A 24,966-nucleotide genomic window follows, 5' to 3' on the forward strand; every position below is an offset into this window, starting at 1 on the left:
AATCACTCTAAAGGGACTGAATTACAGTGTGTCAAACAATGGCACTGGTAGAAACTAATCTTTTAAACAATTCAGGCAGCAGAAAGCGACTTGAAAGCAGATGGAAACAGCTGCTGGCAAAGGGGATCTTGCTGGCTTGTATGCACGTATGGCAGTGTAAGGGGGGGGGGGGTGACCAGCCGTTACTGCCTAAAGGGACAGAGGTGTAAAAATATCTGGTGCGGCCCGTAGTGGTGTCACTGCTGCTGGCACTGCCCGTTGCCCGAAGATGCCCAGGGCACAGCCGTCCCGGCACACCTCAGAGGAGGCAGAACAAGGGTTCTGCACAGGCCGGGTGTCCGGGGTTTTGCCGTAGGTGATGGATCTGAGCGAGCCAGAATCCACCGCGCAAGAGCCGCCCACCGCTTCCCAGGCCTGCCGGACGCCGGGGCTGAGCGGAGCCGCATTTTAAAAAGGAGGCGAAACAAAGACTTTGGGGAAGGGCCACAAGAAATGACTGGATCCCTGGAGAGAGCGGCGCAGGGCGGGCTGGCTCCGAGGGTGCAGGCGGCCTGGGGCCGACTCACGCAGGGAACGGCACATTTTTCTTCAGGTAAAATGAAACGAAAAGCTCCACTACGAGGCCGGGGCCGGTTATCCAGCTTCTGGCGGGAGCGAGCCCGGGGCGCGGCTGGCCGGGAGCAGCCGCAGGGCCGGGGCGGCGGACATCCAGGTGGGGGCGCGGCGCACAGCTGCCGCAGGCTTCTTCCGCCAGGCTCCGTCCGCCGGGAACTGCGGGCCGCGGCTCCGCCCCCGCTCTCATAGCCAATAGGAGCGCGGGGGGCCGGAGGGACGGGGTCCCGCGCTGCCGTGTCCTCGTGTCACCCGGCGGGGCGGGGCGGGGCGGGGCGGGGCGGGGCTTCCACCGAGTGGCCCCGCCCCGCGCCTGCTCCCGGGCTGACGCCGCTGCCGAGGCGGGCGCGGAGCCGTCGCCATGAGGAGCCGGAGCAACTCGGGCGTGCGTCTGGACGGCTACGCGCGGCTGGTGCAGCAGACCATCCTCTGCCGCCAGGTGGGCGCGGGCGGGCGGGGCCGGGTGGAGGGGCCGGGCCGGGTTCCCCCCGCGGCGGCCGCGCCTCGGGCCGAGCTCCCATCGCCGCGGGGGTGAGAAACCCGCGTTGCGGGCCGTGCGAGCGCCCCCGCCGCAGGCGCTGCCGGTGCGGTGGCCCCGGGACGCGGGCACGGCTGTCCGGTGCGGACCGGCCCTGCCCGGGCGCGGCTCGCTGCGTCTCTCCCAGATGTGGGGCTAGCGAGAGGTTTCCGGCCCTGCCGTGAGAGGCCTTGCAAAGAGCTTTGGTGGTAGGGCTGGAAGAGAGATCGGGTCTCCCCTCAGCCCAGTTCACTAAGCAAACCCAGTTCCTTTGACCTTTCCTCAGAGGTCGCTGTTTCTAAACATCTTATCGGTTTGTCCCCTCTGCTTGGCCTCCAGGTTGTTCTCAACTTTCGTGAAGTGCAGAGCCAGTATCCCAGCCAAGGCCTGCTGCCAAGGAGAGTGGCGCCTTCAGTCCCCTATTTAATGCATCCCAGACTGAGATTTCTGGCTCCTCCACACCCCCTCCCTCAGCATCTTGATGTTGACTCCTGTTCAGTTTGTGACCCAGGCCCATCTCTGCTGTAGTGCTGTCTAATGCATTATCTTCCATTTTGTATTTGTCATCTCCTTTCTGAGAGGAACATTTTGCTCTTGTCTTTGTTCAACACAGTCTTGTTCGTGTCTCTGTTGACAGTGGTTTGAATTCCAGTCCCGTCTTCAGGGCTTGCCACCCATCCCTGCTGGGCAGCCACAGACTTCTGGAGCTGTTCTCTTAACTCGGTCACCCAGGTCTTCAGTGAGAGTATTGAGTAGTCCTGGGCCCAGCCTCAGTCTCAGTCCATGTGAGGGAGCCCTCCTGCACTTCAAGTGCCTTCCTAGTTTGACAGTGAGCCATGGAAAACTACTCATTTGGATGCATCTTTTCAACCAGTTGTTTGCTCCCATTATGGTGGTTTCATTTAGAACAGTGTTTCTCAACTTGGGACACATGTACCACTGGGGACATACAGCCAGGGTCTAATGGGCATGTGATAAGAAGGAATGAGAAACTGGAACATAAAGGGCAAACAGAACTGTAGGAAAAGAAAGTGAAAATGGCCAATAACTCCACAGTATTCCTGAGGCTGTGGGAGAAGTTATAGTATGGTTGTAGTGCTATAAAATGTGGCTTTTTATTCCCCATAACACAGAATTGTAGGGGTACACTACAACATAAAAAATTAAAAGGGGCATGTGACATACAGAGTTTGAAAATCACTGCTCTAGATTATGGTTCTCAAGTTTCCATATGCTGATGTAATCAGACCGTGTCAAAACCTTGTTGAAGTCAATACATTGCATCTAATGTTTTCCTCTTTCTAGCCAGTTACCCTCTCAAAGGAAACAAAATTAATTGGACACTTTATTCTTGACAAATCCTTGTTGTCTTTTTAATAGATCCTTATTATCATCTGGGTGGTTGCAAATTAAACAGTACCTCTTATAGCAGATGTTTTCTGAGTATTGAAGTTAGACTGATCTATAATTCTTTTTTCCCCTTGTTTTTAAAGCTAGGTTCTATGTTTACCCTTCTCTAGTCCTCCAATTTTCCCAATTCTCAGATAATCACTGATGATTCAGAGCTTACTTTAGCTAGATTTCTTAAGTTCTCCTAGGTGAAGTTCCTCAGGGCCTGCTGATTTGAATGCATTGATCTTGTGTGGGGGTGATTCACCCAAGGAACCTTGTCTGCCTTGATCTTGTCTAGGTTTTTGGTTGTAGCCATGTTGGTCTAAGGACATAGGCAGGCAAGGTTCTTTGGGTAGATGTGATATCTTTTATTAGACCAACTGAGTAGTTGGCAAAAAGTTCTTAATAAGCTTTCAGGCACAGTTACCCTTTGCCAGGCATAGGGAGTCTCTGCTGGTCTGAGACTCCAAGGAATGAGAGAAGCTAAAAGTGTGGAGGGATGTCAGTGAAAATGTAAATGGGTAGAGATAAGCAAGACAAAAGGAAATGCAGGGAAGGGAGGGGGAAGAGAGCAGGAGGAACAAAGTCAGAGGGAGAGAACAGAGATAAAACACAAGATGAAAAAGGCAATCTGTGAAAAAGGGAATAGTTGGAGAATGCTGGAAAGCAGGAATGAGAGAAGCTAAAAGTGTGACAGGATGTCCTTGATCTTATCTATATTCTTTAAACTTTCCTTTTATCCAAGCCTGTACTCCTACTCACTTAACCTTGTTAAAGTAACAAGGATCTGGTTGCAATTAACCTCTTTTATGAAGACAACTGAAACAAAAAAGCTACTGAAAGTCTTCTTTCAGTCAGTTGTTGCTCATTTTCTTTCCTCAGTAAGAAAAGGGACCATATTTTCCTCTGTCTTCTCTTCTGATGTATTTCTAGAAACTATTACAGGGGTAATCAAACTCGCCAGACCCCATGGCTCTGCAGGCCACATCTTTGACACCCCTGCTCTATTTTAATGCACCTTGGTGGTCAACCTGGCTCCATGGATAGCATCTAGAAGATCAGAGAGGGGACAACATCAGAAGGCAGAGCAGGAGATTGGGCGGAGGAAGGGGATTGCAGTGCCAATCAGGCCAAACATCAATGGCCAGCCTGCAAGGGAAAAGCCCTGGTATCCCACATTTTTCTTCTTTAAAGGAGAATCCATTTTTTAAGTTTGTTCGCAACCTTTAAAGGAGGGAAGGAGAAAAATGTGGGATACTGTGGCTTTTCCCTTGAAGGCTGGCAGGGTTCCAACCTGTGAGGGGCTGCTTGAGTTCCCCCCCATGCCCCACACACAACCTCCCCTGTCCCACACATTGGGGGTCTGGGCGCAGTGGGTCAGGAGTGAGGGGCACTGAGTTGGGACTGGCCATTGATGTTTACAAATGGGTCTTGGTACAAAAAAGGCTGACAACCGCTGAGGTAGGACAATGCTATGATGTACCCAGAAATTTTGGAAGCTGTTTAAGGTCCCATGCTGACTTACCAAAATCAGAGAGACTAAGGGGCAAAATGAGGTACACAGCGAGGGCCAACCTTTTAGGTAGGCATGCCAAAAATTAATCTAGTACTCTCCCTGATTGGCACTGCAGTCCCCTTCCTCTGCCCAATCTCCTGCTCTGCCTTCTGCTGCTGTCCCTTCTCTGATCTTCTAGATGCTATCCATGGAGCCAGGTTGACCACCAAGGTTCATCTAGGTTGACCAACCAAGCTTGTTCACAACCCTTTCATATATTCTTGTGACCCACTTTTCGGCTGCAACCCACAGGTTGAGAAATACTGCTCTAGCTCACAGGGAGGTTATTGACCCCACCACAGAGATGGGGCCTGAGGCAGAGAGAGATCAAGAGCTAGAGTCACAAAGGGAATTGGATGTCTGGCTCCTGGAGTGGAATGTACAGCCCCATTTGGATGTCTTGGCCTGCTGTATAGTATGTGGGGGAGTCAGCCACACAGAATTGGATGATGGGCTGTGTGCTGAGTAGGGAGCTGTCTAAGCTATTCTGTAAAGAATACTGGAGAGGAGTGTATCTGAACTCCTGCCCCTTAGCTGTGTAAGCACCTGACTGTTGGCTGCAGAGAGAGATATGTCTATACCCTCTTGGGATTCAAAGCCCGCCCAGAGCCCACTCCTGGACCTGAGTGCCTGTGGCCTTTCAATTGAAATGTGAGTAGGGGTCACCCCTCCATCTCGGCACAAGTAAGAGAGAAACCTTTATGCTCTTTCCTTGTGGTTAAGGCACTGGTCCACTGCATGCGGTACCCAGTTTCAGTTCCTTCTGTGCCTTACCTATAGCTGGGCATGTGCCCTAACTACCAGCGTAGTGGGTTGTGTTTACTTTCTCTCCCTCTTCCTGACCCAATTCATCTATAATGTCACTTAGCAGAAGACAACAGTTTCCACAGAGGAATTTGGTTGTCCTCACCAGAAGAGCTGGTCACCTGGTGGAAGCTGTGGGTTTGCCCTCCTTCAGACTGAGAAGGGAATTGAACCTGCATCTTCTACCCTGTCAAGAAATGCTCTGATCCTGGGGCTTTGGTGTGTGGGAGCTCCTCTCCTCTGGCTGTGTTTCTAAATGAAAGCAGCTGTTGTTTTGCATGGCCTCTGGTCCTGCTGGTGTGTGCTTTGAGTAGTCTGCCAGGTCAGGTTTCATGGGAGCTGAGCAGAGAAATGCTTCGCTTGAGGATCCTGGTTGGATTTGATTGTGAGGCAGCACTGAGCTGCTTCATGCTATCAAGGCTAAAGCAGCTGTGGACACGTGGCGAAGCAATACCTGCTTGGGGGTGTTTACTGGGGAAGACATCAGCACTGAGAGGGGTAGGCAGAAGTTTCAAGGATTGCCTGTCCTTTGGATTTGGGCGTCTTGTTTTAACAAAGTGACTTCCTTCAAAAGTTATTCAGAAAGCCATTGATTCTACACCGTTCGTGCATTGAGTCCTGATCACTAGTGCAGCCTTCTTCTGTGGGTGAGAACAAATTAAAATCAGCAGCAACCTGCTGATAGCTCTATGTTCAACCCACTATGTTGACTCTCCGGGACTCTTCTCTGCTGTTCCCAGTCCCTGCCAAATCAGGTGACCATTCTGCATTCTCGCTGTAATTGTACCCTGGCTGGTGTCTCTGTTTATATCTTGAGTAATCTTCCCTACCACAGGGTTTTCTTTAAGGGGCCAGGATTTTTTTTCGTTTAAATCCAGACAGCTGAGCCAGCACTTACTGCCTGTAAATGAGCATGTCGCTATAGAGAGCATGCAGTCAAAACCATTGATCAGAGCAGAAACACAGCTAATTCTCAGGAATAAAATCACATGGATTTTTTTCTTTTTATAGATGGAGCATGTATACATGTAAAATGAGGGTGTGTCTTCCCAGTATCTTAGAACAAGAAGAATTCTATGGCTAAACCTATATTCTGAGGGGTTTCTTTAAAGCCACTTTAGGAATAAGCTAGCTACTAGCTGATGCTGTGAAGGTCAACAAGGGCAAGACTTCTTTGTACTCTTCTTTTCCCTTATTTATCTGAAGTCCATGTTGTTCTCTGCAAATTACATCTTTAAAAGTTAGTGCTTAGCCTCTCCTGCTCTTGGCTCCGCCGCTTTTTTTTTTTTAATGTTGCCTTCAGCGATAGGTTTCCTCTTTTGTCTCACCATCCTGCTCTGTAATATGGGATGACTGATCACAGAGCTAGAAGGGACCTCAGGGGTAATCTAGTCCATTGTAATATCATCCCATTGTCATCCCAAATTTGCAAAGCACTTGGAAAAGTAGGATGTTAGGTGAATATTACAAAAAACAGGCCCCCCCCCTTGTTTTTGTGAACAAAAATGAACGAACAAAAACTACCTGCCTTTATCAGCAAGTCAGGAAAAAAATCCCCTGGGTAGTTTGGAAGTCCTGCTGATTTATGACTCAGAGCTGATTAGTTAAGGAGTGAGTAAGAGCAAGCCTTGGTGTTGTTCCTGAGGGAAGATCCAAAATGTTGAGGTTGGGGGAAACCCAGCCTCAGGCAATGGAGATGCCACTATCAGCCAGGAAGCTTTGTTGTATGTGGGGTAGGAGTCAAACAGCTCCCTGGCTGCTTTGTCCATGTTAAGAGTCTCAGTGCTTCCTTTTCTTTGTACCAGGCCATTGTTTCTGGGACTGGGCATGTTGTTCTTCTCACCTGAAAAAAAAAAAAAAAAAAAAAAAAAGGTTGGTGTCTAGTGCCTGGGGAGTTTGGTGGTGTAAGTGGTTGTTAAAGACACAGCTCCATGGGTAACTGCAATAGCATACATGTCTGCATGCAGTTTTAATATGGAAGCCATCTAGCTTTCCTGTTTCTCAGCTCCCTGCTGTGTCGCAGGCTACAACTCTTAAGTATTTAATCCTCTGAGATACAGAGGCTGTTCAGCTGAATCTCAAGACCAGCTGCCGGGCCTGGGAACAAAGTGTCCCATTTCAGATCCCTGACGAGTAGAAGTTCCTTAATGTCTCAATGTTCCACATTCCCAAGGGCTCACCAGCAGGATGGCACTGAAAACTTTACCTCTCCACAGGCATGTGTGAGAGAAGCAAGCAAATGGACTGGCATCCAGCCACATGGCATTTTAGGAAATGTACAGTGAAGGGTGGGGACATAATCTCTCTCAAGAGTTCCCAGTTATCTGGATTCTGCCTTTGCCTGGGGCTTTGGAAGTGCCATAGGGAATAAGTGATGGTGAATGGGGGGTGTGGGAGACATTTTCACCACAGAAAAGCATCTCATTGTTTTAAGCCTTTTCTTGCTTTGGGACAGCTGTCAAAGCCATGGCCCTAGGACAGCTTTTCTTAAGCCCTTGGGCCCCAGTAGAGGCCTTCATGACATTCCCTTGAAAGTAGTCCCAGACAGTTGGCATTTTTTTCACTGAAGCAACTAATCCAGTGAAAGTGAATTTAGAACCTGGCCAGGGTGAATTGAGATCCTCACTCAGGGGTGGGGGGCAGGAAGGAGGGAAGGAGCTCAGAAGAAGCTTTGCAGAAATGCAGTGGGTTTTGATTACATGTCAGCTATGGTGGTTGCAAGTCCCCAGGCTGTCACAGTGCTGTAGTGCCCACATGACTGTACTTTCTATATTTGCTGTCCTCTTGGGTGAGCAGTACTTCTTCCTGGACTCCACTCAGGGTGTTAAAGTCTGTTCTTGTAAAGCAGTCAGTCATCCTTGGGAGCCTTCCACCCTTAGGCGTACTGAACCAACGCCGCACCAAGGCCCCTGCCCCGCCAGAGCTGAGCAACAGGTACGCACCTCTTGCTGCTCCAGCAGAGCCTGCTGAGTTGCCGGCTCCCACAGGCAACATGGGCCCAACTGCAGCTACCACCCCTGCTCTCCCCAAGACAAAACGTAAGGTGTTTGTTGTGGGAGACTCCCTCCTGAGGGGGACTGAGGGGGCAATCTGCCACCCCGACCCCTTAGCCCGGGAAGTCTGCTGCTTCCCGGGGGCCTGCATCCGGGACATTGCGGAGAGGATCCCAAAGCTCCTCAAACCCACAGACCACTATCCCATGCTCCTTATTCATGTGGGCACCAATGACACAGCTCGAAGTGCTCCCAGCTGGGTCATGAGGCTACAGGGATTTGGGAGCAGGGCTAAAGGGTCTGCGGGCACAGGTGGTGTTCTCGTTGATCCTCCCAGTCTCAGGCTATGGGCTGAGGAGGGAGAGGAGGATCCACGTGGTCAACCGAAGACTGCAGTGCTGGTGTCATCGGGAAGGCTTTGGCTTCCATGACCACAGCCCGCTCTTTGGTGAGAGAGGCAGCGAGCTGCTGGGAAGAGATGGCCTCCACCTCTCTCCCCTAGGGAGGAGGCTCTCTTCAGCCAGACTGGCTGACCTGCTCCACCGGGCTTTAAACTAAGCCCGCTGGAGGTCAGGGGGACTACCGCTGCTGCTGGCCCACTGAGCAATCCTTGCAAAGCCAGCTGGTCAAGGCACTTAAGGGAGCCCACCCCTGCTCCAGCCCTGGTAAAATCTGTGGGCAAGGAAGGAGCCCCCCAGGGGACACTTGCCTGCCTGTACACAAATGCCTGGAGCTTGGGGAATAAGCAGGAGGAGCTCATCCTCCTGCTCAATGCAAATAATTATGATGTCATAGGGATAACGGAGACCTGGTGGGACTCCACCCATGACTGGACCTCGGGTATAGATGGCTATACCCTGTACAGGAGGGATTGTGTAGATAAAAAGGGCAGGGGTTAGGGTTAGGGCTAGGGTTAGGAAAGCTACATGTCCCTGCAAGCCAATATTGGCGACCAGGGTGGACGACTGGAGACCCTCTGGGTTAAAATCCGTGGGGAACACGGCACAGGGGACACAATGGTGGGAGTCTACTACAGACCTCCCACCCAAAGTCCTGAGCTTGACCAGGAGTTTGCCCGGGAACTGGCTGAGGCAGCATACTCCAGGACCATGGTTGTCATGGGTGACTTCAATTACCCGGAAATCTCGTGGGAGGATCGCTCAGCAAAATCTGAGTGGTCGCAAAGCTTCCTCTTGTGCGTGGATGACTTCTACCTGACTCAAGAAGTCTATGGGCCAACGAGAGGCAAAGCGCTGCTCAACCTGGTACTGGCTACTGGGGATGACCTAGTCGGCGACCTAGTGATCGATGGGAAGCTGGGTGACAGCGACCACGAGCTGATCACCTTCACCATCCGCCGAAAAGCTGGCAAGTCAGTCAGCAACATGGAAGTACTTGACTTCAGGAAAGCCAACTTTGACAAGCTCAGGAGGCTTGTCAGTGAGGCCCTAAGGAACCATGACCACAGGGAGAGGAGAGTTCAAGAAGAGTGGTTGCTCCTCAAGGGAGCGATCCTCAATGCACAAGCTAAGTCTATTCCATCTCGGAGGAAAGGCAGCAAGAGGGCACAGCAGCCCCGCTGGCTCTCCAGGGACCTAGCAGACCTCCTGAGGCTAAAAAGAAAGGCCTACAAAGGATGGGAGTCACCTCCAAGGAGGATTATTCTGCACTGGTCTGGTTCTGTAGGGAGCATACCAGGAAAGCCAAGGCTGCAACTGAACTCCAACTAGCTTTGAGCATCAAGGACAATAAAAAGTCCTTTTTCAGATATGTGGGGAGCCAGAGGAAAAGCAGGGGCCATATTGGACCCCTGCTGAACCAGATGGGGCAACTGACAACTGACGCCAAGGAAAAAGCCAACCTATTAAATAGGTACTTTGTGTCGGTCTTTCATCAGTCCCACGGGACGCCCATGCCTGCTACGGGACAAGGAAGTCCGGATGAGGGTGATCCCCTGCCCTCCATTAATGCTGACTTTGTGAAGGAACATCTTGAGAAGCTGGATACCTTCAAGTCAGCCAGCCCTGACAATCTTCACCCCAGGGTACTCAAGGAGCTGGCGAGCATCATAGCCCAGCCTCTAGCGCGGATCTTTGAAAACTCTTGGCGCTCTGGTGTAGTGCCCGAAGACTGGAAGAAGGCCAATGTGGTGCCTATCTTCAAGAAAAGGAGGAAAGTGGATCCGGATAACTATAGGCCCATCAGCCTGACTTCTATCCCGGGGAAGATCTTAGAAAAGTTTATTAAAGAGGCCATCCTTAATGGACTGGCCGACGCCAACATCTTAAAGGATAGCCAGCATGGGTTTGTTGCGGGTAGGTCTTGCTTGACCAATCTCATTTCCTTCTACGACCAGGTGACCTATCACCTGGACAAGGGAGAAGAGATTGATGTCATATATCTTGACTTCAAAAAAACCTTCGATCTGGTATCCCATGATCACCTCTTGGTGAAACTGGCCAATTGTAGCCTTGGGTCCTCCACGATCCACTGGCTGGAAAATTGGCTCCGTGGTTGGACCCAGAGGGTAGTAATTGATGGAAGTCACTCATCATGGTGTCCTGTGACCAGTGGGGTCCCCCAAGGCTCTGTCCTTGGACCCATACTGTTCAACATCTTCATTAATCATGTGGACACTGGAGTCCAGAAGTGGACTGGCCAAGTTTGCCGATGACACCAAACTTTGGGGCAAAGCATCCACACCAGAAGACAGGCGGGTGATCCAGGCTGACCTGGACAAGCTCAGCAAGTGGGCAGACGAGAATCTGACAGTGTTCAACGCCGATTAAATGCAAGGTTCTCCACCTTGGGAAGAAAAACCCGCAGCATCCTTATAGGCTCAGCAGTGCTATGCTGGCTAGCACTATGGAAGAGACTTGGGGGTCATCATTGACCACAAGATGAACATGAGCCTGCAATGCGATGCTGCGGCTAGTAAAGTGACCAAAATGCTGGCTTGCATCCATAGATGCTTCTCAAGCAAATCCCGGGACATCATTCTCCCCTTGTACTCGGCCTTAGTGAGGCTGCAGCTGGAGTACTGCGTCCAGTTTTGGGCTCCACAATTCAAAAAGGATGTGGAGAAGCTTGAGAGAGTCTAGAGAAGAGCCACGTGCATGATCAGAGGTCAGGGAAGCAGACCCTACGATGACAGGCTGAGAGCCCTGGGGCTCTTTAGCCTGGAAAAGCGCAGGCTCAGGGGTGATCTGATGGCCACCTATAAGTTTATCAGGGGTGGCCACCAGTATCTGGGGGAACGTTTGTTCACCAGAGCGCCCCTAGGGATGACTAGGTCGAATGGTCATAAACTACTACAAGACCGTTTCAGGCTGGACATAAGGAAAAATTTCTTTACTGTCTGAGCCCCCAAGGTCTGGAACACCTGCCACTGGAGGTGGTTCAGGCACCTACATTGAACACCTTCAAGAGCAAACTGGATGCTTATCTTGCTGGGATCCTATGACCCCAGCTGACGTCCTGCCCTTTGGGCAGGGGGCTGGACTTGATGATCTTCCGAGGTCCCTTCCAGCCCTAATGTCTATGAAATCTATGAACAGAGAGGGGCTGTGAGGGGTACCTGGAGCTTATGAGAGAGGGACTTGAAGAAAAGCAAAGGGATATCTGGAGGTCATCTAGGCCATCGTTTCTCAACCTGTGGGTCATGACCCAAAAATGCATCGCAACGATGTATGAAAGGGTCATGAACAAACTTAAAAAATGGATTCTCCTTTAAAAGAGAGAAACTTGGGAAACCACGACTTTTCCCTTGCAGGATGTTGGAGTTCCAGCCTGCAAGGGGCTGCTTTGGGGGGGGGCTCATGCCCCTTGCCCCACATGCCCAGCCCCTGCCCCACACATTTGGGGGGGCAGCAGGTCAGGAGTGAGGGGCACTTAGTTGGGACTGGCCATTGATGTTTACAAATGGGACCTGGTACAAATAAGGTTGAGAGCCACTGATCTAGGTCAACCCTTGCTCAAGGCAGCAGCATCACTATCAAACCATTCCTTGTCTAACCTATTCCTAAAAGTATGCAAACAACCCTGTCATGCAGCTACAAAACACATTGCCCAAGCATAACAGGCACAGCCTAATGTGCCATAGGTAAAGCAGGGGGATGAGGGCATTGTCTACAAAGCGTTGTTTCTCTTCCGGTGTGTGGATAGCTGAGGTGGAGGGGACAGAAGCTGAGGGGCCTTATTGCAGAGAAGCAGTCATCCCATGGTACTGCAGGGAAGCCTCTCTTCATGTGATGACTCTGTGGGGTTGCACCTACTTTTCAGTAGATGCTCTGTGTGGAGAGCCTGGACCTTCAGGGGCAGTTGGTAGTGCTAGGGCCTAATATTTTTGTTTTAAACTGTTGAATGCCTGACATTCTTTGCTGTTAAATGTGAGCCCAAGTCCTGCAATGTGGCGCACTCGGTGAGTTTCTGAGCCCCTTATGTGCACATCGCTGCTGGTCCTGGGTCACTTTTAGGACCTGGCAGCTGTCTATGACCCCCTGCACAGCACAGTCTTTCCAGAGCAGACTGTGTATCCTTTAGGCAGAAGGTCCCAAACTGGGGAGCTCTGGTCTCCTGGGATATGTGCAGAGTTCCTGGGCTTCCTTCCTGAAGTAGCTGTCGTTATCCCATTGCACTTTATCCCCATTTATAGGTGCACTGCTCAGCGGTGTGTGGATTCCTCAAAAATGAGGTATCTGGGTTTCAAAGAGCTGAGGCCATACAGAGGAAGGATGGCCCCATGGCGAGGGCACCAGTCTGGGACGTGGGAAATCCAGGGTCACTTTCCACCACAGGCTTCTGGGTGACCATGGACAAGTCACTTCAGCTCAGACCCTCAAGGGTATTTGGATGTGTAGTTGCCTTTGTGGACCTTAGACACTGGTGTCTCTGTGTCTCAATTTTCCTATTGTAAAATGGGGACACTCACATGCACTGACACAGGGGCTCCTAGGGTGAAGAGCTGTTACAGTAAAATGGAACGCCAGAAGACTGAACCATTACCAGGCTAATGGGTCCAGACAAATACATAATTTAGACAAAGGGATATGCTGGCTAGCTTGACTTAGAACACCAAGGGGTTTTATTCCTTCGGTTATCTGTTTCTAGTTCCTTTTAGTTCATGACCTGATTACATCATTAAAAGTCTGTATTTCTTCCAAGGCTGTGGTCTTGCTGTTCCCCATAATTAGAGTATCTATTTTACTGCGCTTCTCTTTAGAGGTGCACCGATATGTTGGTCTGATATACAGAAAATTGGCCGTATTGGAAATCGGCCTGATGCAGCTGACAATTTGGCCAATAAATGCTTGTGCACGCGCAGCTGGAACACAGTACTTGCGCAGCGAGGAGCACAGCTCGGAAGCGTGGGGAGCTGTGTGCAGCTGGTAAGTCTGTGGTGGAAGTGGAAGGGGGAGGGAAAGAGCGTGGGTGGGGTAGATGAACACCCCTCACGGTGAGGGAGGGCGCAGGGGCAGGCTCTGCCCAGCCGGGGTGTAGAGGGCACGGAGCGGAGCCATGGCTCGTGTTTGGGGGGGGGGGCTCCCATCATGGCTTGCATCTAGAGAGGGCATGGGGAGGGGGGGTGCCACCCATATCTGTGCGGGGTGGGCTAAAGCTGTGGGATGGGCTGGAGCCAGGGCTGTGCCAGGCTCTTGTCAGCAGGGGCTGGGCTTGGGGAGGCTGTTACAGCCACCCCAGATTTCACCATAGCCTCGTTCCCAACGCCAATGATGCCACCCACCTGGTGCAGCCCTGGCTCCAGCCCCGCCTCCACCTACATGCCAGGAAGATCTAGGGCTGCGCCAGGTGGGTATTGGCGCTAGGAGTGGGGCTATGGCGAAATTTGGGGTGGCTACAGCCCTGTCTATAGCCCCCACCCTGAGCCGAGCCCTGGTCAAGAAGATCCTGGACCAGCTGCAGCCTGCCCTGCTCTGTCCTGCTCCGCATGGATCCGGGGGCACATGGGCCCCTCCTCTCCCCCCAAAGCTGTGGCTCTTACCCCCCACCCTGGCTGGGCAGCACCTGCCCCTGTCCTTGCCCCCTCCCTCCCTCACCACAGGGGGTGTTGATCTGCCCCCCATTCCCCTTCCCTCCACTTCCACCACAATGGACTTAGCAGCTGCATTCAGCTCTCCAAGCTGTATCAGAAATTGGATTAGTATCAGCTGATATGCCTCCTTAAAAATGGGCTATCTGTATCGGCCCCCAAAATTGGCCCCCAAAATCTCTGTTGCTGATCTCTTGGTTTGAAGCTGCTCCTCATAATGTTTCCTTGCTTATATTTTATAGCTCTCCTTTATTCCTTTTAAGTAACTGTTTTTCCTTTATGTATGGAGTTACACACAAGCCATTGTGTATAAGCCATCCTGTAGCTGCTACTTTTCCCAGTCGTAAGCAAGGCCCTTGGTATCTGAAAGTTTGTCTAACATCTCTCAAAATTATACTGTTGGTCATAAAGGATACTGCCAAACTGGTCCCTGCTCAAAGCTGAGGTCCTGTATAATTCTTTTGTCTACTGCTACAGGATCCAGTGACAGGATTACTTCCAGCCAGCACCGATCATAAAGACGCCTGGGTCCGAGACAATGTCTACAGCATCCTGGCAGTATGGGGACTGGGCCTGGCATATCGCAAAAATGCAGACCGCGATGAGGACAAGGCAAAGGCTTATGAGTTGGAGCAGGTACTGAGAGACACCAGGGGAGGCAGGCCTTGAAAAAACTTCTAACTAATATCCCATGCATCCTAACTTGTATGCAGCTTGCACTGCTTGAACCATGAACTTGACTCCAGTCTGTATGGTTTAGAGCAAACTATACTAAACTCTTCTCTTAAGCAGGGCCAATTGGCATCAGGACAATATGCTGTGGTATCGATCTTTTTCCACAAAATAGTGCTCCAGGGTCACAGTTCTGATGTTTTGCATTAAAGATTGTTTCTAGTGCTTCTAACCTCAAGAGCTGGGGGTAACAGTAAGTACAGTGAAGACTGAGTCTGCAGAGAGCCTGAAGCACTTTCATGCCATGAAGTAAACTCCTCTAGCTCCCTTCCCTGAGGTGTTTGTCACCATTAGGCCCCAGAGCTAACCATACTGGTTCTCCATTTTGTGAGAAGAATTGTGTCTGACATGGTTATGCCACAGCCTCCTCAAGTTGCTTTTTGGGAGCCACCAAGTTATTTCCCTTCCTTCTCAGCAGTTTCTATATGGAAAGTTTTGATAGAGAAATCTGCTTTTGAGTGAGTATGTAGGAGGAGCAAATTTGGTATTCAGTACCACAAGCTGTCCTGGATGCCATGGTGATGACTGAGGGAAAACTCAGCAATGCAGCTGGAGAAGACATTCTGTTCAGAGTATGTTCATCATTCATGCTTGATTCAATGCTTTGTTATTATGATTACTCTGAAACTGCTGCAGTCTTCCCTCGTTCTCACTGGGGTGTTATGCAGGATTCATTTGGCCTGTAGGGCCTTGCTTATAGGGATAACATCATACAAACCCCCAAAGGGTCTGACCTTCAACATGCAGGGCTAGTCTCACTGCTGTGGAAGAGATTGACATCTTGGGATGAACAGCCAGTAGACTGCTAGTGTCTGGAGAGGAGCAGACTTGCCATCAGACTTGCCATTCATCCTTCCCCTTGAAATGATGCAAGCAAACTGCACTGAGGGGGGCAAGCATAGCAATCATTAAAGCTCCAGGCTGTATTTCCTGGTGCCTTCTTTGGCAGTAGGAAAAAAGGAATGGCACAGGGCACTAGCCTTGGTTGCAGGAGATTGGGGTTCACTTCTCTGCTATACCGTAGACTCTCTCTGACCTTTGGTATGTCACTTCAGTCTCTCTGTACCTCAGGTCCTTACTTGGGAGGATAAATGGCACTGCCTGCCACTCAGGATTTGGTGAGGGGAGATCCACACCACATCCCATGATACTGGAGACCACAGAAGTGTCTTCATGCCCCTGCTAGGAGCACTTCACCAGAATAGGAATACCAGTGTACTGTACTTGCAAACAACCTCTAGTGCAGATACAACTATACTTACAACAGCACGGTTTTCCTGGGATAACTGCCCTGGCATGCAAAGTTGGGCTGGCTGAGGATTTCAGATCCTCACATGCTTGCTCTGTAGTAGTCTGCAGGGTAGCTTGTGGCCCAATGAGAAGGCTATCAAGGCCTTCTTTCTAAGCTAAGTTTTATTATCATTCAGAACTGCTGTGGAAATACTTAATGGAACTGGGGAAAGGTCAGCCTACTAGAGCCATGGTGCTCTTGCAGGCAATGGGGGCTGAAAGTCCCTGATAGGAAAGCTGGGCACTCAAAAGAACTGCTCTCTGACCTTAAACTACCTGGAAAATTGGTCTAAACCATTCCAGAGCATCTGGAAGTTTCCACAGCAAAGTTCACTAGAATGAGATGACAAGAGAACCTGGACTTGAATTGTGTACGCAGAAGTCTGAAGACTTTTAGATGACTCAAATACTTTAGAGCAAGGGTTGTTCCTCTTTGCACATGGACCGTTGACTGCAGATGAAACCCACCCCAGGGTGAACCTGGAATGGGGGGAGGCTGGGAAGGGCAGGAAATCAGATTAGGTTTTTGAACATTTTTAAGGGGCATCATAGTCTGGGGGGGAATTGTGGCAGCCCATGTTCCTGTCACTGTTGCTCCACCTGATTTGATGGATTGTCAACCTGATTTTCGCTTGCACACTAGCTCAGCCTGCCACAGGGTGGAGTTTATGGGAACCTGATAGTGATTACCACTCCCTGATTGTGCATCGGCCTAGGTCTTTCATCAGTTAGACCAACCTGGTGCAAAAGAGATGGCAGGTACCAGGATATTGTCACTTGTGGCACTGTAAATCCTGTGCTGTAATGATGCTTGTATTAAAAATACATAGCTAGAATGCTTCCAGCAGGAAATGGGCACTTAATACAAAGTTCAGAAATCCCTGAGATGCCACGTGGGAGTGTAAGCTGGTAAGTAAACTTGAGCATTGTATAAGAGAGACAAGCCATTGTTAAATGCATTGGCAAAGGTGTGAGCAACATGGTGATTAAAACTCCACGTGCAGAGAGAGGTTCTGTTCTGCTGCTTGGTTTATTCACTCCTAGCGGGTGTCTCAGAAGAGGGGATTGTCCTTGAGGGCCTCAATGAGGCAGAGAGGAAGCAGAGCATCAGCCAGAACTGGAGATACCTGCAGGATAGGGCTAATACAAGATCCTGAACGGCATGTGTAGCAGCTGACAAGTGTGGCATGGGGGTTGTGAGCTGAGGGAAGGAGCTGGTATGACATGACGGGAGTGGGATTGTTCTGAGTGGGGGAATTGCTTAGGAGGTACCCAGAAAGTAGGACTTGGAGTGTTTGGGCTTGAGTAGTTTGGATGCTGAGTGGGCTGAACTGAACCCTCTTTGCCCCTAGGTTGGCACCCTGCACACATTGGGGAATTTGAATCTAGATGCAACCTTCAGCTGGTCCAGTTCCCCCATGGGCCAAACTAAAGCCTGCACCCAGATCCCTAGGTGATAACTTTGAGGCTGGTGCCTGCTCTACATAGAAATACTTGCCCCATGGACATTCCTGAGCCTATTCCAAAGCAATGCAGTACCAGAGAAGCATGGAATTCACTGCAGTTCCACCACCATTCAGCTACTAGTCATCTGAATTTACAGCCACACAATTGTGCTTAGCATCCCAATAGTAGACAGATATGGGATGTGATAATTAGTAGCGGTGCACTGACAGAGATTTTGGGGGCCAATACTGATAGACAATTTTTAAGGAGGCATATCAGCCGATCCGATTTCCAGTACAGCGTGGATGCAGCTGGTAAATCTGTTATGGTGGAAGGGAAGGGGTATGGCGGGGGAAGATCAAGGCCCCTGCGGTGAGGGAGGTGTGGAGCTGGGGCTGGGGCAGGCGCTGCCTGGCTGGGGTGGGGCGGAGCCACAGCTTGTCCAGGGGCACAGGAAGGGGTGGTGGCTCCTGCTGTTGCGTGCACTTCAGGAAGGCATGGGCCGGGGGGTGCGTGCCCCCCAGATCTGCATGGGGTGGGGTGGGCTGCAGCTGCAGGCTGAAGCCGGGGCCAGGGCTGTGCCAGGCTCTTCTCTGTGGGGGCTGGGGTGGGCGTTGGCGGCACTGGGAGAGGGGCTACGGGGGGTGGGGGGTGGCTGAAGCCACCCCAGAATTCACCATAGCCCCCCTTCCAGTGCTACTGCCTGTCCTGAGTGCAGCCCCAGCCCAACAACACCACCCCCCCGCCCCAACCCACATCAAGACTAGCTTGGCCCTGGCTGCAGCCTGCAGCCCACCTCACCTGCACCCCACACAGATATGGAAGCACATGAGTCCCCATCCCCCCCGTACCCTCCCAGGGTGTGTGCAGCTGCAGGAGCTTCCCTGCCCCCCCCACCCTGTGCCTCCCAGATGAGCATGGCTCTGTCCAGTGGCTGGGCAGCACCTGCCCCAGCCCCTCACCTCAGCCCCATTCTCTCCCTCACTTCAGGGGCCTTGATTTGCCCCTTCCCTCCTCCCTTCCCTTCCACCACAGCTGACTTACCAGCATGCAAATCTCCTCGCTGCTTATGTGCTGCAGCTGGCCACATGCACAGGCATTTATTGGCCAAATTATCGGCCATGTCAGACCAATTTCTGATGCACTTAATTTTCTTTATTTTGGTGCTGATCTGATATCAGACCGACGTATCGGTGCACCTCTAATAATTAGGACTGCTCAGTGCTGTGTTTGGGTTCTGCAGCATCTTGTCCTTCACAGAATGCTGTGCCCCAGCAGCTCCCCTCCACTGCTTGCCCAGAAAGTAAATGCCACAGTGGATGAGAGCCGTGGGTCTAGTTACAGGTGGGGGGGAGCTGGAAAGGTCACAGACCAGCTGCTATCGCTGAGTCAGGTCTCCCTCCCTCCCTCCAGCCAAATGTAATTAACAGGCCTGTTTGTTTCATTCCTCTCCAGAGTGTGGTGAAACTGATGCGGGGCCTGCTGCAGTGTATGATGAGACAGGTACAGTACCAGGGGCACGTCCCATCTCCTGCCACCCACTTCTGCAGATCTGAACATCTCCTTTTCAATGCGTGGACTGAGTCAGGAGCTGGCAGCAGAGAAGTGCTGGAAAAAGTTGTGGCACAGGCTTTCTCCACTTAAATTAAAAGTGATGTGGGCCATTAGAGAAGGCTTAAAATAGACTTGAGCTAGGATTTGTTTTGTTACTGGCTGCTCTGTCTGTCATGAAGCTAGTGCTCTTTCCCTCTGCTATTTCACATCAGGCTCTTTCCCCATCAGGCTGTCTCATGTCTTGCTTGGCTTATGCCCCATGTATGAACACTGCATATGTTCACAGTATCCCAACCACTGCTTTTTAGGTGTGTATGTCTGGTACTGAAGCCATCCCACAAAAGCTCTCTGCAGCCAAAGCTTCTCTCCCCTTCCACCCTGTGGTGCCAGCTGGGATTTATGGTGATGCTTGGTCTGTTGATATAGCATGAACAGAACTTGCTGGATTCCATTCAGTTTCCCCTCTCTTGTGGCATTAAAATCTCAGCCCTGATGCCCTGGAGCAGGGGTAATTGAGAAGTACCTAATGGCCTCCCCTTCCAAAAAGTACCATTGCTCTGACACCTCCAGGAACATTTCCATTTTTCTTCTCTCCCCCAGCCAGACCCTATGGATGAGTAGGAGGTGGATGTGTGGGACTGTGTAGAGGTATGTTTGTTTTCTCTCACCCTTTCCATCACTGTGAAGAGTGAACTTGTGTCAGTGTCCTCTCCTGTACATCTGGCTAATCTTTGCCATTTAAAATAGCTCTGGCCTTGGGACTTCACATAATTGTGTCTCTTTCCTGCTTCCCACTACCTGCTTCCAAGTTTCCTGCTGCTGAGGCCACCAGGCAGCTGCATTGTACCTTGATTCTGAGTTGGCCAGTGAAAGTACTCCAACATGGAACCAACTTCCTAGAGAAGTGGTGCTGGCTTCTACCCTGGGAGTCTTTAAGAGGAGGCTAGACGAACACCTGCTGGAGTCGTTTGACTCCAGTACTCTTTCCTGCCATGGCAGGGGGTCGGACTTGATGATCTGCTCAGGTCCCTTCCGACCCTACCGACTGTGAAACTATGAAACATAAACTGCCCCATTACTGGCATGATGGCTGCACCTAGAATTGGCATGCAATTGCACAATGAAGCTGTGAAGCCATGTATCAAGTGCAAATGTATCATGTCTTGTTCCTGCTAGTTCTCCTGCTTTTTGTGTCCCCGCTGTCTGTTGTTGTTCTTCTCTGGCTTTCTCTGGACTTTCCCCATTCATCTATTTCTGTTTCACTGCCTTGACAGCTTTTTCCAGCTTCCCATGACCCATGTAGCTTCAGTTGCCAGCCTCTGACAGGAGCAGTCCTGTACGCAGTCTTTACTCTTTCTAGCTGAGGAGAGGGTGCTCCTGCTCTCCACTTTCTAGATCCTCTCTATTTAGTATAACTGCCAGCTGGGCTGTGCCATAACCAGATGCACAAAAAATGCCAGCACTAGTGATGGCTGCTGCTTCCTTGGTTCCTTAGCTACTTTGGAAGAGTCTAGAGCTGCCCCCCTTCCCCCCCCCCCCCGCCTTCTCATTTTTGGAATGTGATGGACACATTACGGCAATAGTTCCCTCTCCCCTTCCTTCTGAATTGTTTTAAGTGCAAGTGTTGCAGTGTTTGCCTTGTGTGTGCCACAGCAGTGCATGCTGTGTAGGGGGAGGGTGACTTTAAGACTTGACTAGGCTGTTTGGAGACTGGCATATTTCAGTCTCACTGGTAGCCATTGCATCCTGCAGGAAATGCACCGTACCTTCCCTTCATCCTAGCTGTGTTGGCTTTTAAACCTAATGGTCACAGCAGCATAAAGGAGCCAATGCGCCTACACTTTGGGTTGGGGACACTGGAATCCAGAACACAAGCAGGCCCCACAGTTAATACCCAGTGCTTGGGACCTTGGTGTGGAGTGAGGCATGAGTGGGTGGGAAAGAACAGCCTTTTCTGTATCGGGGCTCAGGCATGTACTCATGTTCTCCCTGTTTTACATGATGAATTTGGGTCTCCTTCAAGTTATCCATGCCCCTCATGTTAATTTATGCACTTGTGAAACCCCTCGATGGGGCCTCTGGGGTCAACGGCTTGTCTTGCCCTGACTGTAAATGTGGTGCTGTTCTAGCAGTAATGTGAGGTTACTGCTGACTTCCCAGCCCTGCAATTCCTAGCAGGTAGCACTTCCAAGAAACCCTGTAACTTGAATCTGTTTATTTTGAAGTGTCTCCATAACCTGTTTCTAGGGCTGTGTGGTGGGTTGATCTGTGACATGGTGACAGATTTCTGTTGTTCCTACCCTGCCCTCAGCTGCTGGAGCTTGGACAGGGTGGAATGGAAGCTAATGGACTTTTCTTTTGTAATGGCCTGCTCCAGATGGACAAGGTGGAGGCGTTCAAATACAGCCAGAGTACAAAGGACAGCCTGCATGCTAAATACAACACGCACACCTGCGCAACTGTGGTTGGAGATGATCAGTGGGGTCATTTGCAGTTAGATGCCACCTCACTTTATCTGCTCATGTTGGCACAAATGACAGCCTCAGGTAACACTTCTGAGCATTTCTATGGTTCTAATTACAGTGGCACCTTCTAAATATTTGTGAATTAAACCTCACTCAGCCCTGAGAGTCAGTAGCAGTATTCTCATTTTGCAGATGTGGAAAGCAGCTTAAAGAAGGAATAGATGCATGATATACAGCTCTACTGGCCTAACTTAGTTGAGTCTGGTGTAGATTTATGGATGTTTACACTGGTGTAGGTGTCCCATGTCTAGAGCTATTCTGTGTTAGCTGTTTGCTGTAGGCAAGCACTGTTACCTGCTCCCCTTCACCAAATGACAAGGCATTGTAATAGCATCTACCTTGAACAACTGTCCTGGTCATGTCTGCATTGGGATTCTGTGTGATTTATGTTGGTTTACACTGGAGCTTCTCAGCTGGGGACCTGGCCCATGAAGGGTTAATTTGCAGCCTCTGCAGCATCTGACTGTGACTCCTCTCATTGCTCCAGCTGCAGCACTAGCCAGACATTTCCAGACTTATACTTTCTACACTGGCCCAGGGGATGGTGTGGCATAGTCTGCAGTGCTGGGGAAGCCCACAGCATGCTATGGTAGGTGAGCCCATGGCTGGGTGCCTGTGCATATGGTGCACCAGTAGGGGTGCCACCTTGTGGCCCCTGCTGGTGCTGCTCTTAAGTTCCCCAGCTGCTTAAGAGTTGGGCAGCCCTTGTGTACAGCACCAATGTTAATTACATAAATTACATAAACAGCATAAATCTATTGTGCATGCAAGCCGAGAGGTGTACAATTTGCTCAATTTGCCCAGAAAGGCTGTGGCAGAATTCAAAAGGGAACCCAGACTCCTAATCCCAGTGTTGCACTCGGGTCATAACAGTAAATTACTGACCAGTAATTTGGCTCCTGGGTTTACCTACAATCCGAGTAACACAAGGACTAGTTGTTAAAGCAGAACCAAGAAACCAGAAGATCTGGAACCAGATGTTGCCTTTGCTGGAGGTATGTTATGCAGATCTGGTTACCTGACTATTTCCTTGTGTCTCGGTTCCCCCCCCATGTGTTAAAGGAGGATGATAATACTGACCTGTCTCTCAGAGAGTTTGGGAGGGTTCATGAATTATAGGGTATTAAAAGCTTTCAGGGAAGGCTGTTTAAAAGGACTGAGCATTATCCAGCTCCACCAGTTGCCTTGTTGCTGGTAGAGAGAACCCCAAAGTGAGACTCTTTTAGGCCATATCTGCTGGAGGAACTGCACAGGAGGTTGCTCAGCCTGTGTGGAGAATTCATCCTCTGTTCCTTGCAGCCAGTTTCTACTCTGTATAGATCAGTACAGGGTTGCAGGGGCTGAGGTGGACAATCAGATCTGTCCTGATGTGATGCCATGTATCCTAAAGGCCTCTGTTATAACCCTGCTTCAGAGAGTGCTTATCCTGCCATTACTGTGCATCTTCATGGTGCAGTCTGGTTGCTGACAGGTTAAATCAGCATACTTAGCTGTGCATGGGTTTTCTTACACAGATAGTGAAGTGCCTACATCCTCTAATCTGTTATGTATAATAAGTACAGCATGTCTGGTGGCTGCTGGCAGCACAGGTTCAAATTTTGCCTTAGCATAAGTGGATGCAACGTGACAGAAGCCAGAGCTCTGTAAGTCTGTGCTGAAGCATGTTTACAGGGGATGGTGAGGGGAATCGGCTTCTATCTATACCTCCTCTGGGGATAGAGGGCTCCATTTCCTGACCTCAAGCTGTCATCTCCACCAGGATGAAAGGCATTTTACTTTTTAAAACCAATTTGCACTCCCCATTCACTTCTGAAAGCTGGGACTAGCAGGTATAGCTACAGTAATGTTAAGTAGTACATGGACCAGATTTAAGCTAATACAAGAGATTCCATGCACACAGGTTTAGCCAAATTTTTGTGATGTCTGACCTTTTATTAAGGTGTTGGAATGTGTGTGTAATTTACCTGGGACTGAAACGTGTTGCCTGAGCTCTGCTTCTTTCTCTTGGTCTAGAAGGCTGGGGAATGCCATAGGAATGGCCCCTGCTTATGACTTTGCATCCATTATTATCACATGAACCCCCTTCTGACCCCCCACCAGGGGTCTGAGTAGATTGAAGCCCCATTGCCCTTCTCTCAGTAAGAGAGAGTCTCTGTTCCAAACCCACCTACACCCTAAGATCCTAGTGGACCCTCACTTCATTCAGTGGGATTCCCTAATCTCTTGTTATGTGGTCAGCTTATCATGAGAGCACACAAGGATGGGGTGGGTTCATGTGAAAGACTCACTAAAGTATGGGATGGGCAGGAGATGAGTGACAGCTGCTGACAGTTCTAGCTAGGAGTGAGCTGATGGCTTCAAAGTTTGTGTGCATCTCATCAAGGTAAATGGATAGTGAATGTGGATTTGCTGATTATGTGGCCTAGCTTTAACTTACAGGAGTTTATAGTTTTTCCTCTCTCTTCTTCAGGGCTTCACATAATCCACAGCCTGGATGAGGTCAATTTCATACAGAATGTCGTCTTTTACATTGAAGCAGCTTACAAGACTGCAGTGAGTAGCCCTTTCCCAACCCATCCTCAGCTGAGTGTGAAGATCACTCCCTGTTTTCCTTCAGGGGAGGTTAAAGGTGGTAGGAGGGGGAATTCTAGATTGGATTCTGGGCCATGTGTGCAGGGGTGAATTTGTTTTTATGGCATGACTTAAAGTGCATTGGTCACTCTCAAGGGCTTGTGCTGCCACAGTCCAAACCTGCTCTCTGGCTGTTGTGCAGAACTTATAGCTGTGCCTGACAGAGGGCCAACAGAAAATGTCCTGTGCTTTTCTGCTGCAATGACCCAGAACTGGAGGAGCTGAGCAGCTGTGTGTGGCAGAACATAAAGGGTTGCTACTGCCTCAGTGTGCCAGGAACCAAAGGAGTCCCAGGTCCCAGGCAGGGCCTCCATGCAGGCTGAGCTCCACTCCTCCTTCTTCTCTAGCAGCACAGTCCTTGGCCATTTGAGCCCAAAGGAAATCAATGGTAATAGAACAGGCCTTGGACACCCAGCTGAGGAGTTCTCTGTGCTGCAGTGGTGTGCACACGTGGCCTGTTCGGACCAGTGGCAGGCACCCTCTGATGCTAGTTCTAAGTGTGCTGACTGCTGAGATCACCCCTTGACATCATGCATGCTTTTTGGCACAGTTTGGTCTATTTTGGTGCAACCCAAATGCACTTTCAGGCTTCCTGTTTGTCCTCAGAACATGCATTTTTGCCGTGAGCTAGGGATACTTTCCAATTCTTGTGTCAATCTCCTAAACTCCTCATCCAGTTCTATACTATTTGCAAACCACAAATGGGATTTTCAATAGTTTCCCAGCTGGTTGGGGGTGGGGGGCAGTGCTTCAAACAAGCACTGGGCCAGGCTGTATGCTCACAGTGGGGCCTCTTGGCCCTATCACCTGAACTCGGCAGACTTTGGAGAGGCAGTGTTGTCCCCTGCATGGGGCACTGTCAGGAG

General features: G+C 50.4%; 1 protein-coding gene across 14 annotated transcripts in view; it reads left to right on the plus strand.

Moving 5' to 3' along the window:
• Positions 1-511: 511 nt before the first annotated feature.
• Positions 512-24,966, plus strand: part of LOC102573806 (histone deacetylase 8) — a 181,841-nt gene continuing 157,386 nt past the window's right edge. For 3 of the 14 annotated variants that reach the window (XM_059732655.1, XM_059732656.1, XM_059732657.1), the window contains exons 1-5: positions 930-1,051; positions 14,400-14,558; positions 18,846-18,893; positions 21,322-21,490; positions 23,940-24,022. In XM_059732655.1, coding sequence (XP_059588638.1) covers positions 974-1,051; positions 14,400-14,558; positions 18,846-18,893; positions 21,322-21,490; positions 23,940-24,022 — 537 coding nt within the window. In that variant the 5' untranslated portion in view covers positions 930-973. Of the gene's footprint in view, positions 593-919; positions 1,052-14,399; positions 14,559-18,845; positions 18,894-21,321; positions 21,491-23,939; positions 24,023-24,966 lie in introns of those variants that run through there. The other 11 variants (XM_014609905.3, XM_019481931.2, XM_059732653.1 and 8 more) reach the window with 9 other exon arrangements.

The sequence above is a fragment of the Alligator mississippiensis genome, chromosome 8, assembly GCF_030867095.1.
Source record: "Alligator mississippiensis isolate rAllMis1 chromosome 8, rAllMis1, whole genome shotgun sequence".
NCBI classification, from domain to species: Eukaryota; Metazoa; Chordata; order Crocodylia; family Alligatoridae; genus Alligator; species Alligator mississippiensis.